General features: G+C 40.5%; 1 protein-coding gene across 1 annotated transcript in view; it reads right to left on the bottom strand.

Moving 5' to 3' along the window:
• CFAP299 (cilia and flagella associated protein 299) overlaps window positions 1-9786 on the bottom strand; it is a 629492-nt gene extending 619706 nt beyond the window's left edge. Inside the window, exon 1 of the mRNA XM_024115347.3 lies at window positions 9652-9786. Coding sequence (XP_023971115.1) covers window positions 9652-9762 — 111 coding nt within the window. The 5' untranslated portion in view covers window positions 9763-9786. The remainder of the gene's footprint in view (window positions 1-9651) is intronic.
• Window positions 9787-15834: the final 6048 nt, after the last annotated feature.

Below are 15834 nucleotides of genomic sequence, written 5' to 3'. Positions count from 1 at the left end.
ACCCTGGCCATGACCATTCTACTTTCTGTCTCCGTGAATTTGACTACCCTAGGCACCTCATATAAGTGGAATTACACAGTATTTGTCTTTTTGTGGCTACTTATTTTGCTTAGAATAATGTCCTCAAGACTTCCATGTTGTAGCATGTTTCAGAATTTCCTTCATTTTAAAGGCTTAATAATATTCCATTGTAGATATATACCACATTCTGTTTATGCATTCATCCATCAGTAGACACTTGGGTTGCTTCTACCTTTGGCAATTGTGAATAATCCTACTATCAACATGAGTACACAAATACCTGTTCAAGTTCCTGCTTTCAATTATTTTGGCTACATAGTATCCAGAAATGGAATTTCTAGATCATATAGTAATTTTCTTCCTAATTTTTTGAGGAGCTGCCATACTATTTCTACAATGGCTGCACCTTTTTACATTCCCACCAGCAGTGTACAGTGTTCCAGTCTCTCCACATCCTCACCGACATTTGTCATTTTCTGGCTTTTTTTGATAATAGCTATCCTAATGGGTGTGAAGTGATATGCCATTGTGGTTTTGACTTGCATTTCCCTAATGATTAATGATGTTGACACCTTTTTATGTGCTTATTGGTCATTTGTGTACATTCTTTGGAGAAACATCTTTTTAAGTTCTTTGCCCAATTTTTAATTGGATTATTTGCTTTTGTGTTGTTCAACTGTAGTTTTTTCCATATTCTGGATATTAACCCCTATCAGATATATAATTTGCAAATATTTCCTCCCATTTTATGGGTTGCCTTTTGACTCTATTGATGGTGTCTTTCAATACACAAAAGTTTTTAATTTTGATGTCATGTATTTGAATTATTTTTGAACTATCATTTTATTCTCAGAGTTCTGTATCTCTACCACTATCTGCCAAGGTGTGGATCTTTTTCATTCATCCTACTAAGCAACTGATTGTAAGATGGTCACTTACAATCTTGCACTTATCTCCAACACAGAGAATTTTTGTTGTTGTTGTCATTTCATTGATTATTTTATCCCCCTCATTTTCTGTATAATCTTTCTGGAATGTTTATTAGATAAATATTGAGCCTCCTGGAATTATTTGTTCATACTTTCCTTCATATAATTCTTATTTTCCTCATTTTTTTCTTACTGCATTCTGGGTAATTACATCAACTTTAACTTCCAGATCATTAAATTGTCCTTTAAAAGTGACATTGTCCTTCCATTAGTTAGCTCTTTTAAAAATGTTATCAAGTTTTTAATTTCTAAGAATTCTTTCTTGCTCTCTGATTGCTCCCTTTTCATACCAGTCTATTATTTTGCTTACAGACTTCATATTATACATATTAAATGCCTGTAAGGTAGAAAATTGGAATTTATTTAAAGTTGCCTCAGGGTTTTGAGTGTTTTGTTTTGTCTGACATTACTTGTTCTCCTTATTCATCTTAGGCCCTCTCTTTCATGCTCCTGTGTTCCCTCAAACATCTGGGAATACATAGTTATGAATAGAGAACTGGGTAATTAGCAAAGTCATTAGCATGGATTCCCTCTATAGTTGTACAGATCTGATTCCCTAACTGGTTTCTCCTCTGCATAGATGAACTGAGGAAGTTATGTGTAAAAGAGCAGAGTATAGCAATCTACAGACTCCACTTGAGGATGCGGACATGAAGAAGGAAGGCGGTCTGGGATAAATCCCACCTTCTCCAACCTAATTACCAAAATAAGAAGGCCTTGGTAATAAGTGTAACTCTCTCCAGATTTTATTCTCCTCTCCAACATCTATTCTGGACTTCTAGCACTATCTAGCTACTTCACACTTAGTTTTGATTATCTCTCAAGCCCCTTTACCTGCTCCAGGACTCCTTGCTAGGCACTTATTTTAGAGAGACGTTCTCTCATTTATCCTTGGGTTAAACACTGTAGGTATATGCTGGGGATAGGATACACCTCTGGCTTAGCTAATGCAGAATTAACTTCTTTAATCAATTATAGGTTCTCTCTTGCTCTTTGTATTATTGTTACCTCTGACTTTTCTCTAAATCTGCTTTACCTTCCCAACACTGTTCTTGTTTATTCATTGTGGGCTATGGTTTTCTCTATCTTGTCAATCTCTAACTTATCAGAAATAAGCACAATTTCTGATCCTGTAAAGTAGCATCCTTTCATGTCTCCTAGTGCTATTATAGATTTATTCTATTTCATATTTATGAGGAAAATGGATAGACAGATGACGGGTAGGAAGGAAAGGAAGGAGGGAGAAAGGGGGGAGGGTGGGGGGGGAAGGAAGGAAGGAAGCAAGCTTGATTATATCTAGGGCTCTACAGGTCCACAGTGTCTACTTCAGCCACAACTTTTTCATTTTTTTTTTTTTGTGGTACGCGGGCCTCTCACTGCTGTGGCCTCTCCCATTGCGGAGCACAGGCTCCGGACGCGCAGGCTCAGTGGCCATGGCTCACGGGCCCAGCCACTCCGCGGCATGTGGAATCTTCCCAGACTGGGGCATGAACCCGTGTCCCATGCATCAGCAGGCAGACTCGCAACCACTGCGCCACCAGGGAAGCACTCTTTTTAAAATATACCTAAAAAGCTTCAGAAAAAATCTTCTTGCCTCTAGCTGTAAAACAATCCAATCCATCCTTCCAGTGGAAGACTGAATGATTAAACCAGAAAGTGTCCATTGGATTTAGTGACACATCCCTCACTTGTCACCATGGCAAGAACAATTTCTATTGAATGTGAAGATGGGAGCCAGCTAGCCGTGGGTTGAAAAACAGAAGATGGAGGAAATGAAGATTAAGGATTTTACAATTCATTCAAAAAGGATAACTGTAAAAAAGGAAGAAAAGATAGATATAGAGGGGAGAATGGGAGATACCTCATTGAGCACAGAAGGGACTATTGGAATTAAAGGTGAGAGGAGCTAATCAATAGAGGCAGTTCCCTAAATACATGAAGGGAAAGGGTAGAGAATGCAAGTGACCATCATCAATCAAGCCTATTAGTTGCAAACAGCATTGTTTACTGTAGCCAGTCCAAGCATAAAAAGGAATTATTAAAATACAATAGCTCGGGCTTCCCTGGTGGCGCAGTGGTTGAGAGTCCGCCTGCCGATTCAGGGGACACGGGTTCGTGCCCCGGTCCAGGAAGATCCCACATGCCGCGGAGCGGCTGGGCCCGTGAGCCATGGCCGCTGAGCCTGTGCGTCCGGAGCCTGTGCTCCGCAATGGGAGAGGCCACAACAGTGAGAGGCCCGCGTACCGCAAAAAAAAAAAAAAAAATACAATAGCTCAAAAGACCCCTGGGAAAGTGAAATTTGAAGCCTACACAGCCGGAAACATTACTCTAAGCCATACAAACTATTTCAGCAAATATCCCTCACTGCCACCACTGAAAACATATACTGCAACCCACCATGTTGACCTAGGACATTACACACCCGAACTTCTGCCACTGCATCAACTGAAAGTCAAGAGCCTCAACCACCTCATTCAATACAAAATGGGTTCTACATGGTGCTTTATTCCTCATGTCACTCTTTGCCTATACAGCAGTCTCATGTAGGTGTATATGACTGGCAGTGCCTAAGTCACACAAAGATACATACACTAGCATCAAGGAAAACTGAGAAGATGAAATTCTGCCTCTACCTTAGTGAGGTGGGACTCAGAGTTGGGAAAATTCCCAAAACATTATAATGATAATGGGTGTTCAAATGCCAGATTCAGTATATTCAGATAGGCACCATGCATGGTAGACACCATTAACACAGGTGGGAAGGAAGAGAGGATGGGCAGAAATTAAGGTGGTTTTATAAGTTTCATGGTAGAAAACTGAAGAGGGTTCCAGCCTGATTGACTCTTTTTGTTGATTTGGAGAGATGAAATCATCCACTAAGAGCCTGAAGAGAGGAAAGAAAGTTTGAAAAACAAGCTGGGGGGGCGGTGGGGGGGAATCAAGGAAGAGCAATAGGCAATTTGCAAAAGAAATGCAAATGGCCAGGAAAAATTTAAAAGATGGTCAACCTCACTAATAATCAGAGAAATTAAAACAACGAGTTTTTTTTCACATATGATTCGACAAAAAATAAAAGGGTTGACAATATCAAGTGCTGGTGACAGTCTGAGAGAAAAGGTGTCTCATACATGCTGGTGGGAGAGTAAATGACTACTCTGGAGGGCACTTTGACCATGTTTATTATGACCCATCAATTGTACTTTTACAACTGCACACAAAGAGGATGTACAAAAGACGCTCATTTCACTGTTGTTTGGGATATTGCAATAGAAAATGAACTTCCAAAGGACCAACTTAAGTAAACAATGGACTCAATGTAGCAACTTATAAAGAATAGGAAGATCTATATAGAGTGACATTAAACGGCCTCCAAGATTTACTGTCGACTTTTTTTGTTACAGAAAGATATAAATATTACCTTTTGTGTAGAAGATATAAATGAAGAATAATATGTATATTTACATATAATGAAAATATTTATGTAGTATAATACTGAAGCCCATGTGCCCTGGAGCCCGCGCTCCGCAACAGGAGAAGCCATGGCAATGAGAAGCCCTGGCCCTCTGCAACTAGAGAAAGCCCGTGTGCAACAACGAAGACCCAAGACAGCCATAAATAAATAAATAAATAAAATTTATTAAAAAAATATATATTTTTGAAGACTACTCAGACATATGCAAGAAGAAGAAAGATACTGGGGTAAACTTCAGCCCCTGTTGCTGCAGCTTGACTCAGAACCACACAAATACCATCTCCTACCTCTGCCACCTAGTCTAGATTCCCCTCACCCTCAACTAACACCTCTACTGGTCTTGGTAGCATATCAAGTGGTGTGAGCCAGACCCTCATTCCTGAGGGCTCTGAACCCCTGGTCACCATGCCCTTTTCAAGTCTGGGTTGCTGCCCCTGTACATTTACCACCACAAGTGAGAAAGAGATTACCAAGAGGCATCCAAGTGAGTCACAAGAATTCCAAACACATTCCTTCATGACTGATTTTATAAGTCCTAACTTTTCCTGACAGTAAAGCTCAAATATGCTTGCCGGAGATGGTGACTCTCTTCTTGCCTCCTGATTCCTAGACAAGGAGCCTGAAGATTCCAGGCAAGAGTTATAAAGTCTAATTCAACTGACTCTCACCAGGTCACCTGATGGCATGTTCCCCCATTTAGTACCAGGACAATTAACCCGAAGAGCCCCCAGTGAGGAAAGAAAGTCCAAATTCTTTGGGTTAGGTGCTTTAACCTCTTAGTTCCCAGAAAAAGGGAACAAAGCTCAGTGCAAAGATCTTGGATGCTAAGTATATGCTGTATCATGGTGGATGGCACCCATTCTCTGAAACTACCATCTCCAAATTGGCATTTCTTTACGCTTTTAGCAACCCATTCCAATGATCTATCTGCTGGCAGCTCTGAATGTTTCTGAATATATTATTAAAAGTGAACCGCATGCTCAGGTCCTTACTCCCACCGCTCCTCTGTTGTAGCCTAGTCTGACACAGTGGTAAATGGGACCCTGTGCCTGTAGATGAAATAGTCATTCCATAAGACCCCATCTATAGACGCTATGCAATCCCATCAAGATTTTAATGACTTTTTTTTTTACAGAAGTAGAAAAAAAATCCTAAAATTTATATGGAACTACAAAAGACCCCAAACAGTCAAAGTAATCTTGGAAAAGAACAACAAACTGGGAGACATCACAATTCCTGATTTCAAGCTATATTAGGAAATTATAGTAATCAAAATAGTATGGTAATGGCATAAAACAGACACATAGACCAATGGAACATAATTGAGAGCCCAGAAATAAACCTATACATATGGTCAACTAACATTTGACAAGGGAACCAAGAATACTCAACAGAGAAAAGACAGTCTTTTCTATAAGCGGTGCTAGGAAAATTTGATAGTCACATGTAAAATAATGAAACTAGACCCAAATCTTACATGAGTCACAAAAATTAACTTGAAATGGATTAAAGACTTAAATGTAAAACCTGAAACCGTAAAACTCATAGAAGAAAACAGGAAAAAAGCTCATTGAAGGGTCTAGGCAATGATTTTTTGGATTTGATGCCAAAAGCATAAGCAACAAAATCAAAAGTAAATAAGTGGGACTACATCAAACTAAGAAGTCTCTGCACAGCAAAATGATCAACAAAATGAAAAGGCCACCTATGGAATGGAAATCATATATCTAATAAGGAGTTAAAATCCAAAATATAAAAAAAAGAAAAACTCATACAACTCAATAGCAGAAAAATAAACAATCTAATTTTAAAATGGACAAAGAACCTGAATAGACATATTGTCCCAAGAAGATATTCAAATGGCCAACAGGTACATGACAAGGTGCTCAACATCACTAATCAGTAGGGTGAAAATCAAAATCACAATGCGATACTACCACAGCCTGTTAGAATGGCTATCATCAAAAAGACAAGAGATAACAAATGCTAGTGAGGATATGGAGAAAAGGAAATGCTTGCAGCCACTATGGAAAACAATATGAAGTTTCTCAAAAAATTACAAATAGAACTACCATACAAGCCAGCAATTCCACTTCTGGGAATACATCCATAGCAAACAGAAACACTATGTTGAAGAGATATCTGCACCCCCATGTTCATTATAGCATTATTTACAACTGCCAAGACATGGAAACAACAGCATAAGAGTCCATCAACAGATCAATGGATAAAGAAAAGTGGTGTACCATTCAGCCATACTGAATACTATTCAGCCATGAAAAGAAGGAAATTCTGCCATCCTCAACGACATGGATGGACCTTGAGGACATTATGCTAAGTGAAATAAGTCAGACTAACAAAGACAAATACTGTATCTCACTTATATGTGGAATCTAAAAACAAACACAAAAAAAAAACAAACTCAAAGAGATCAGATATGTGGTTACCAGATGAAGGGATTGGATGCCCGTGGTCAAAAGGTACAAACTTCCAGGTATAAATTAGGACTGGAGATGTAATGCACAACCTGATGACTACGGCTACCACTGCTGGGTGGTACAGCTGAACGTTGCCAAGAGAGTAAATCCTAAAAGTTCTCATCACAAGGAAAACACCATTTTTTCTTTTTTTTCTTTTTTTCTCTTTCATCTACATGCTATGACAGATGTTAACTAAACTTATTGTGGTAATCATTTTGCAAAATATGTAAGTTAAGTCATTATGCTCTATACCTTAAACTTAGGTAGTGCTATACGTCAATGAGATCTCAATAAAACCAAGAGAAAAAAATATTCCATTAGGTAGCAGAGCAGTGTTATGACTATAGCCAGAAGAGGCAAACCCATTACTACCAAATGTGGCTGGTCCTATCACACTGAATTGCTGACCCTTCCAAAGTGGAAGGGGCCCAATGCTTTTAGTTGCCACCAAGTGGCTAGTTGGTTCCCTTGAAAAATGGTGCTATATCAGAGGCATTCGACTTGCTTGCTGACAGTCGAATGCCTGTCATCCAAGTTGGACATTCTGAGGTAGCAGTAGCTACATCAGCCTTGGCAAGTGGGAGCCCACCCTACTGGGCCCATGTGTAGCCTCCATCTTCCTCCCTGAGCCCATCATGCCAGCACTAAGGTGGCCAATGAAAGAAGCTGGCTGACAGCAACTGGCTTAACCAATGCCAAACTTAAAAGTAAATTTCTTTACCTTTCGCCTAAACATAGTCACCATTTCCCATTTTGCAGCCTTTAAAATTCTGATTGATGAAACGCAAAGTATTAATTTCTCACTCCTAATCAACGTTAATGCTTTTAGTTTCTAATTCACATGAAAAAAAAAAAAACCTCTGCCTTTAAAAAAACTGAAACCCTTCTTAAGGATATCAAGCTTAAGCTTGGCAATTTTCCACAATTGCTACAAAGATGATTATAGCCTATTGGGATATTTATTGTCTATATTTCATTTTTGTTTATTTAGATATTCAAAACCTTAGATGCAAACATTGTTTGGCACCACTACTATTTCCCCTTCATTGCAGTGACTTCCATGCAAGGCATAAAACGGAACCTTCATGATTTTAAACATGTTATCTGTATAAAATAATAAAAAGCTTGTTTTTGAAATCAGAAGATATGTTGGAAATACCACCTGGCTTTTTTTAACAGTTAATTCCAGAAAGATCAAATTATCTGTCCAAGGTCACACAACTTGTTCTTAGCAGAGATAGGACTAAAATTAGATGATTCTAGTTCCTTAAAATTATGTTCTTGGGCTTCCCTGGTGGCACAGTGGTTGAAAATCCACCTGCCGATGCAGGGGACACGGGTTCGTGCCCCGGTCCGGGAAGATCCCACGGATCCCACGTGCCGCAGAGCGGCTGGGCCCGTGAGCCATGGCCGCTGAGCCTGCGCGTCCAGAGCCTTTGCTCCGCAACGGGAGAGGCCACAGCAGTGAGAGGCCCGAGTACCACAAAAAAAAAAAAAAAAAAAAAAAAATTATGTTCTTATCTAGAACATGAATGTGTTTTGGAGGATAAGCACTGTTCAGACCTTGGAATCCACACTGAAGTAAAACCTCACTTTGAACACCATCATTGGAGTCCAAAAATTTCAGTCCCCTAAACGGCTGAATCACGTTGCGGATAAGGAGTTTGGGGATTGGCTGCAGGATACAAATCCTTCTCAGACTCAGGTGTGGTGTGACCCCAAACAGAGGCCCTTGTTCTTTCTGGCCTAAATAGAGAGGAGCAATTGGCGGCTCTGTGGCATGGCTCCAGGGCAGGAGAATCCAAGTCAGTACCCATTTAGTCTGCCTGGTCTGGGAATACGCCAGGGCTCTAGGGACCACCGTCCACCTCCTGCTTCTCAGGACCCGCAGTCTATTATTTTCCCCGCTCAACTTGGTTCTCCTCGAAGAGGACAAGAACTCCCTCCCTCCGCGGCCCCCCGCCCCCTACCAGCTTCCCACCCATCCCCACACCTTTAAGAAGCAGGTCAGAGGATGGCTGCTGAGAGGAAGACAGTAGCCAATCCCAATTACGTCCTATTTTGCTGTGTTGCAGGATTTTTTTTAACTATCAACAATAGTTGTGAACAATCAACTCGATAAAAATGAATCAGCTCATGCCTGCAATGCCAGGGAGCTGTAACGTGTACCCGTAATTAAAGGGCTTTCTGAGTCAACTAGCTTGGGGTGGAAGTTCATGGAACCAAATGCCCAGTATATACTAGATACACCTGGAAGGATACTGTCTTCTGTTCTTTAGTACAAACTGGCAAAGGAGAGAGAAACAGTGTCAAACCTGAAGTGCAGCCCCCGGAAGGGTCTCAGCGAGCCTCGGAATCCAGCCCCGTTCCTCAAAGGAGCAGGACTTTGCAAGGGGCACGGGCCAGGAGGGGGGCGACGGAGGCCGCCGTACAGACATTCCAGGCCACGCTGCGAGTGTACGTGCGCGCGCGTGCGCGCGTGCGCGCGTGCGCGGCTCTGTGCCGGGTCACGGACGCCAGGGGCCCGAATTCTGTACGGACCCAGGCCCCGCCGTACAGCAGTCGGGAAACTGCGGGGCCTACCGTTCCCGCGGTCCACCGCCAGGGGGCGAACACCCCACGAAGCGGGGGCTCGGGAGGGACCTAGGAACGCGAAGCTGTGGCCACCCTGCGAGGCTGCCGCCCTTACCCCCAGGTAGTACAAGTCCAGTGTAGTGATCTGCGAGTCCAGGAAATCTTCATAGGTGTTGAACTGAGTGACTATATTGTCCACGGTGGTCGACCCCTCTTCCTGATCCATTGCGGTTGCCTTGGTCGGAGCGTCCCCAGCAACGGAGGCGGGGGGGCACGGTCGGAAGGTTCCACCCACTTCGTCTCTTCCAATCAGTTGGGAACCGGTGCGGAGCTTTGGACGTTAATCCCACCCCCGTGACTTGCTAGCGTTTCAGGCTTCCTTCTAACTCCTAGGAACGCCGTCTCAAATTACCCCCTCCAAGTTAAGGTCTGACACCGTCAACCGACTCGGACTTCGGCGAAACATGTAGCCACGGGAGAGATGCAAATTGCAATCCAAAATTTAAAAGAATATGTAGACAAAATACTATAGATCAGCGCTTCTAATCTTGTTCTAAAACAGTGCTATGAAGGACAAAAATATCAGCGTTAGTTCTCAAGTAACTGAAGATCCATTTTTGCAGGGAGAGTATCTCAAAACAAGTTTCTGGAAATGGTCTTGTGAACAAATCCGATATCAAAATACATTAATGATTGTGTTATTTCAAAAATGTTGGATACAAGGAAGAATTTGTGAATTTCCCAACGGAAAGAAACTCAACGAAATATCTTTGAAGATCTCTTTTGGCCTCAAGTGCTTGTTTTTATTTTTATTTTTTCTTTTTACTTTTTAAGTTTCAGTAAGCACACAATGAAAGACCTTGGCTTGTCGAAGCTGCCTTTTTCAAAGGGTACAATATCTGTGGAAACTTAGACAGTAAAGGTTTTTACTAAAGACTTTTCCTTTAGAACAGTTTTGCATTTTTAAAACATGGATTTAAAGTAATCCAACCTGGCAGCTGGCAAAACTTTTCAGAATCCGTTTTTGGATTCTAACGTTCTACAAATCGTCCTTAGGAATTAACACATAGTACAACACTTGAGCCTGAGGTAGTTGCTCTCTAAGCACTTATTGAATTGATTTGGAAGATATTCACAGAAGTGCAAAAACATTTTTTAATGAAAACATCTGGTAAGATACTTCACCTTGAGTTAGCTTTCTTAATTTAAAAAGTCATCTCAAAATTAGGATGTCATGAATGTACAAATTTTAAGTGATGTAAACAATAATCTCTAGGATATTACTGACTTGTCTTTTAATTAATATATTCTGAAATGTTTTAAAAAAGGCACTTTGGACATTATTTTTAAATGCAATGTAATCATTTAATTTAGGAGAACAGAAAGAAAGGAGAGAGAAACCCTGGACCCATAATAACAACAACAACATTAATAATAATAATACCATTTATTGAGTGCACCCTGCATACCAGGCACTGTCCTAAGTGTCAACAATGAATTACATCTTTAACTAGTATTTATGCTAAAATTAACAACCACCAACACTTTGATATCATCTAATCTAAAAAGATTTTTATGTCTAAAAAGACTTGAAAATTCAAACAGCCCAAGGATGAGAAGAAATCCAGGTGACTTAAGACATTCTAATTGATAAGGGACACAGGTCTCAGTATTCTCAATTATCCAGAGAGTTCTATAAATGCCTCCTGAAAGAGGCATTATTCTGGATGAACTGAGCATAAGGAAAGGCTTAGAAAAGTTCTAGCCACTTACTATGTACGGAAAATATATATTTGTTTCAGTACGATCATATTTATTAAAACTTTACCATGTGCCAGCCCTGTTCTAAATACGTAATTTACATGCATTATCTTGTTTAATCATGACCTCAAATCCACCAGGAAAGTAGCACTAGCATTATCCATAATATAGAGACAGAATGAATCTTAGTGGATTGGCCAAAGTCTTAAAGATAAAAATAGCCACACAACTAATTACTCCTGATTTCCCAGAAAGAGAAAGCAGAGGTGAATAGAGGTTTGAAGGGCCACATGGAATTAACTATGAAAGTTGGGTTTTTGTGTTTTTTAGAAAAATAAGTCCAATTGTGAGAGGGAGTACGGGTCAGTGCAAATAACGGAGCAAAAGGTGATGGCATATTCCGAGATATGGAGGCAAGGAAGATTGTGTAGGGAAGAGCTGCACATCGATCCGACAGTTGTGAGCGATCCTGTAAGGAGAGCAGAGGAAAGGAAGCTGACTAAGGAGGAAAACTGGTAGGGAGGCTTTGAGTGCTTGGATGAATCGCTTGCAGAGATAGTAATCGTGGAAGAAGAGAGGGTAAAATGAAAATGACTGTGAGTGATGATCACGTACCACTGAACAAAACGTGTCTTACTCTTAAAGCCTCCAGAGTGCTTATATTTATTATATTAGCTTTGAAGTCCTCCTCCATCACAATCTCATTGCTTTCAAGAAACTGTAAAGCATCTAGGGAATCTTTGAGTTCATTAAACTATGGCAGTTTGATTACAAGGACCTATATGTTAGTAAAATGTGAGGTTATTGTTTGCCTATATATCGTTCTATTATCTATTATCCATTGTGACTATGCATTTTCAATGGAAACCTCATTAAATCAACAGCTCTTTGATGAAGTAATCTCTGAAACATCTAAATTTAAACAATCATGAAAGTATTTTCAATGAATCTAGTAATGTGTTCCAACTCAAAACACTGAGGATGATTTTCAACAAATTAGTTTCCCTATGAATAGTGAAAGAAAAAATGAAAATGTGTAAACATAGGTTTGGTTCCCACAGAAAGGCTTGCATGATAGTAGGCCTAATTCAATTGTATTTTGCTTAACTTTCAATTTAAGTTCAAAAGCAGTTTCAAACCTGTGCCTGAGAAATCGCATGAAAGAAATTGCATGACATAGCACAGAGAGATCAGCTTGGTGCTTTGTGACCACCTAGAGGGGTGGGATAGGGAGGGTGGGAGGGAGGGAGATGCAAGAGGGAAGAGATATGGGAACATATGTATATGTATAACTGATTCACTTTGTTTTAAAGCAGAAACTGACACACCATTGTAAAGCAATTATACTCTAATAAAGATGTTTTAAAAAAAAAACTGCGTGAAAGAAATTAACAAGCTTCAGCAGGTCTCTATTTCCTATTGCAAAGTCTTTGTTATGACCGGGAAATACTTTATTTTCGATAATATGAATTCTTACTTAAAGTTGAGGATTTTTAAAGATTGAAATCTGAATTTAGCACCCAATCCCAGATATTCCATGTTTTTGCAAGAGGACCAGCAAGGATTATGTATATTCACAACAAAACTCCAAAAGATAAGAGAAAAGAAACACGTGCTATGTAAGAGTAACAAAATATATACCATAATTTAGCTTAGTTTACTGAGTTTAAAAAAATGGCACAGTATCAAAATAAAAATCATAGGACTGCAAGCAAAATCTAAGCATTATTATCTCTCTGAAATAAAAAGGCTTTGTTATTATACTTACCTGATGAAAGTATATGAAAGAATTTCAAATTAAACTCTATGCTTTTCTATGTCCAAATATCTAGCAATATACCATGAAATCTGGGAAAGTGAATAGAAAACATACTTTTGATATTTTGACGTGCTAAGAAGGGGAATGCCCTGCTTATTATGTTAATAAGATGCTAAACACTCTAAGAACTTGAAGCCCTATTAAAATGGACTTAATACATTACCATATTGTAAGAAAGAAAAACATATGCTCACACTAAAATGATAAGAAATTTGTGTCTAATGTTGCCCAATTGCTTGTAAAGTTTCTGTGGATTACAGATGAGGACTGTTGCTTAATCATCAGCTGAAGAGAACTCTTTTGTGCTTTATAATAATGACGACACTGAATTTATTTAAGATATTTGTTGTGATGAGATCACTGGACTTCCACACCGTCTTAATTATTAAAGGCGCTGGAGTTCTGGTTCCACAGCTTCTCGGTCATGGAGACATGATGGGTTCGTGTGTCATAACTCCAGAGTTTTCTCCTTGCCTGTATCTGACAGTGTAAAAGGAAGGATCCAGAAGAGAGAAAGACAAGTATAAGAAGGAACTGCTCCCAGGAGTGGAGATGACAGGTGTCAGAAGCTAATAAAGGTTTGAAAGTTACGTTGCTGTGGAATAGATGATGGATATGGTAGCCTCAACCATCTCCTTGGAACAGAAAAAAACTTGGGCTCTCAGTGACTCTATAAGATTTTCCTAACAATTTCACTGAAAATTCACTCACCCTCCTTGCCTACATGGAAATCAGGCTCTACCCTGAAACACCACTTCCTCTGAGTGGCCAAACACTCTTAAAAGACATCACCCGTGAATAGACGGTCACCACGATCAATGCAGAGCTGCCAGTTTCAAATGGCTGCTCAGCACTCTGCCCCCGATCTTTACTATGTTTTTTTCCCTTCAATTCTCTCTTATTTCCTACAATGACTTTTCCTACTCTCTCTTCTCTCTTTAATCCTATATCCTCCCATCTCAAAGCAGACAATCTTAACTCCTACATCCCAAGGGAAGTAGAGGTCATCAGATTAGATATCCTGTAGATATACAAGCTTACTCACATATCAATCCTTTACTTCTTCCCTTTTGTTTCAAAGGAAGACATTCATGTGCTCTTAGACCTTCATTCTACACTGGTTCTCTCCTTCCGCCTTCTCGGAATTTCTTATTTTCATTATCCCTTCTCACTACTGTATCATTATCTCTCTTCCTCTCTCTTTCCCTTTCTCTCTCTCTCTCTCGTACTTCCTTTCCCATTTTTAAAACAAGCAAATGAACCCCAAAACAACCCCCCCGTCAACCCCACAGCCTGCTTCAGCTATAGGCGCTCTCATCTTTCACAGCAAGGCTTCTTAAAAGAGTTAGCAACAATCCCTATCCCCATTTTCTTACCTTCCACTTTCCGCCCAACACATTCCAATCTAGTGTTACACACTGTTCCATGAAACTATCTTCACCAATATGATCTCCTACACATTTTTTCTGTCCTCATAGTACTTGACTCTCAGGCGCATTTGCGTCTGTGACCACTCCCTTCTCTTCAAAACTCTCCCGTAGCTTCCATCACATTACTTTGCCCTAAGACTATTTGGTTGGTTGACTGGTTGGTTGGTTTTCCATTAGCTGGGTTTTTTTCTGTCTCCTTTGTTGGCTCCTCTTCCTCTTAACTAGCTTTTAAAAAATGTGAGCGTCTTGGGCTTCCCTGGTGGCGCAGTGGTTGAGAATCTGCCTGCCAATGCAGGGGACACGGGTTCGAGCCCTGGTCTGGGAAGACCCCACATGCCGCGGAGCAACTAGGCTCGTGAGCCACAATTACTGAGCCTGCGCGTCTGGAGCCTGTGCTCCGCAACGAGAGAGGCCGTGATAGTGAGAGGCCCGCGCACCGCGATGAAGAGTGGCCCCCACTTGCTGCAACTAGAGAAAGCCCTCGCACAGAAGCGAAGACCCAACACAGCCATAAATAAATAAATAAAATTAAAAAAACAAAAAACTGGAGAATCTCAGGGTTCTCTCATAGGCCTTTTTCTGCTTCTACACTCTCTGACTTTGAGACTAAATCCACATCCATAACTTATATCCTACATGCATACGGTTCCGAGGTTTATGCAACTAGCCCGGTCACTCTCCTGAGCTCCAGCCCAAATAACCAACTGCCTACAATACGTCACCAGATGACAACGTGTATAAAATTGAATTTTTTTCTCTTCCCATGCTTCCTAAACTTGCTCCTCCCCATGTGTTCCCTCCTTCAGTATGCATCTTTCTTTCTCCTCTCCGTGGTTCATGGAAGAAACCTGGAAGACAGTTGTGATCCTTGCCTCTCCTTTACCCTTGAAATATATGACCTGTTATTTCAGTCTCCCAAATACATCACTTGAAGGCTTCAATTTCTCTCCAATCTCATTGCCTTTGCTTTCTTGCCTAAGCCAGAGACTGACATCTAGACTCCAAAGATAGCCCCTTTTCTGGTTTCCTTAGATCCCACAGGCACCCTTTCCATTCCACTCTTCACAGCGGAGTCAAAGTGTTTATTTAAAAACACTGATCTGATTTCATCACACTCCTCTGAAAATCTCCACGGGCTTCCCATTGTCCTCAGAGTAAATTTTCTTTCCTTTTTTTTTTAACATGGCTGACAAGGCCATCCACATTCTTTCATCTGACAATCTCTATCCTCCATCTCACACATTACACCTAGGAGAGATGGATTCTAGAAACCTTTGGGGAAGAAATT

The sequence above is a fragment of the Physeter macrocephalus genome, chromosome 7 (genome assembly GCF_002837175.3).
Source record: "Physeter macrocephalus isolate SW-GA chromosome 7, ASM283717v5, whole genome shotgun sequence".
In the NCBI taxonomy this organism is placed as follows: Eukaryota; Metazoa; Chordata; class Mammalia; order Artiodactyla; family Physeteridae; genus Physeter; species Physeter macrocephalus.
The sequence above is the reverse complement of the archived record's forward strand: the minus strand, read 5'-3'. Positions and strand labels throughout refer to the sequence as shown.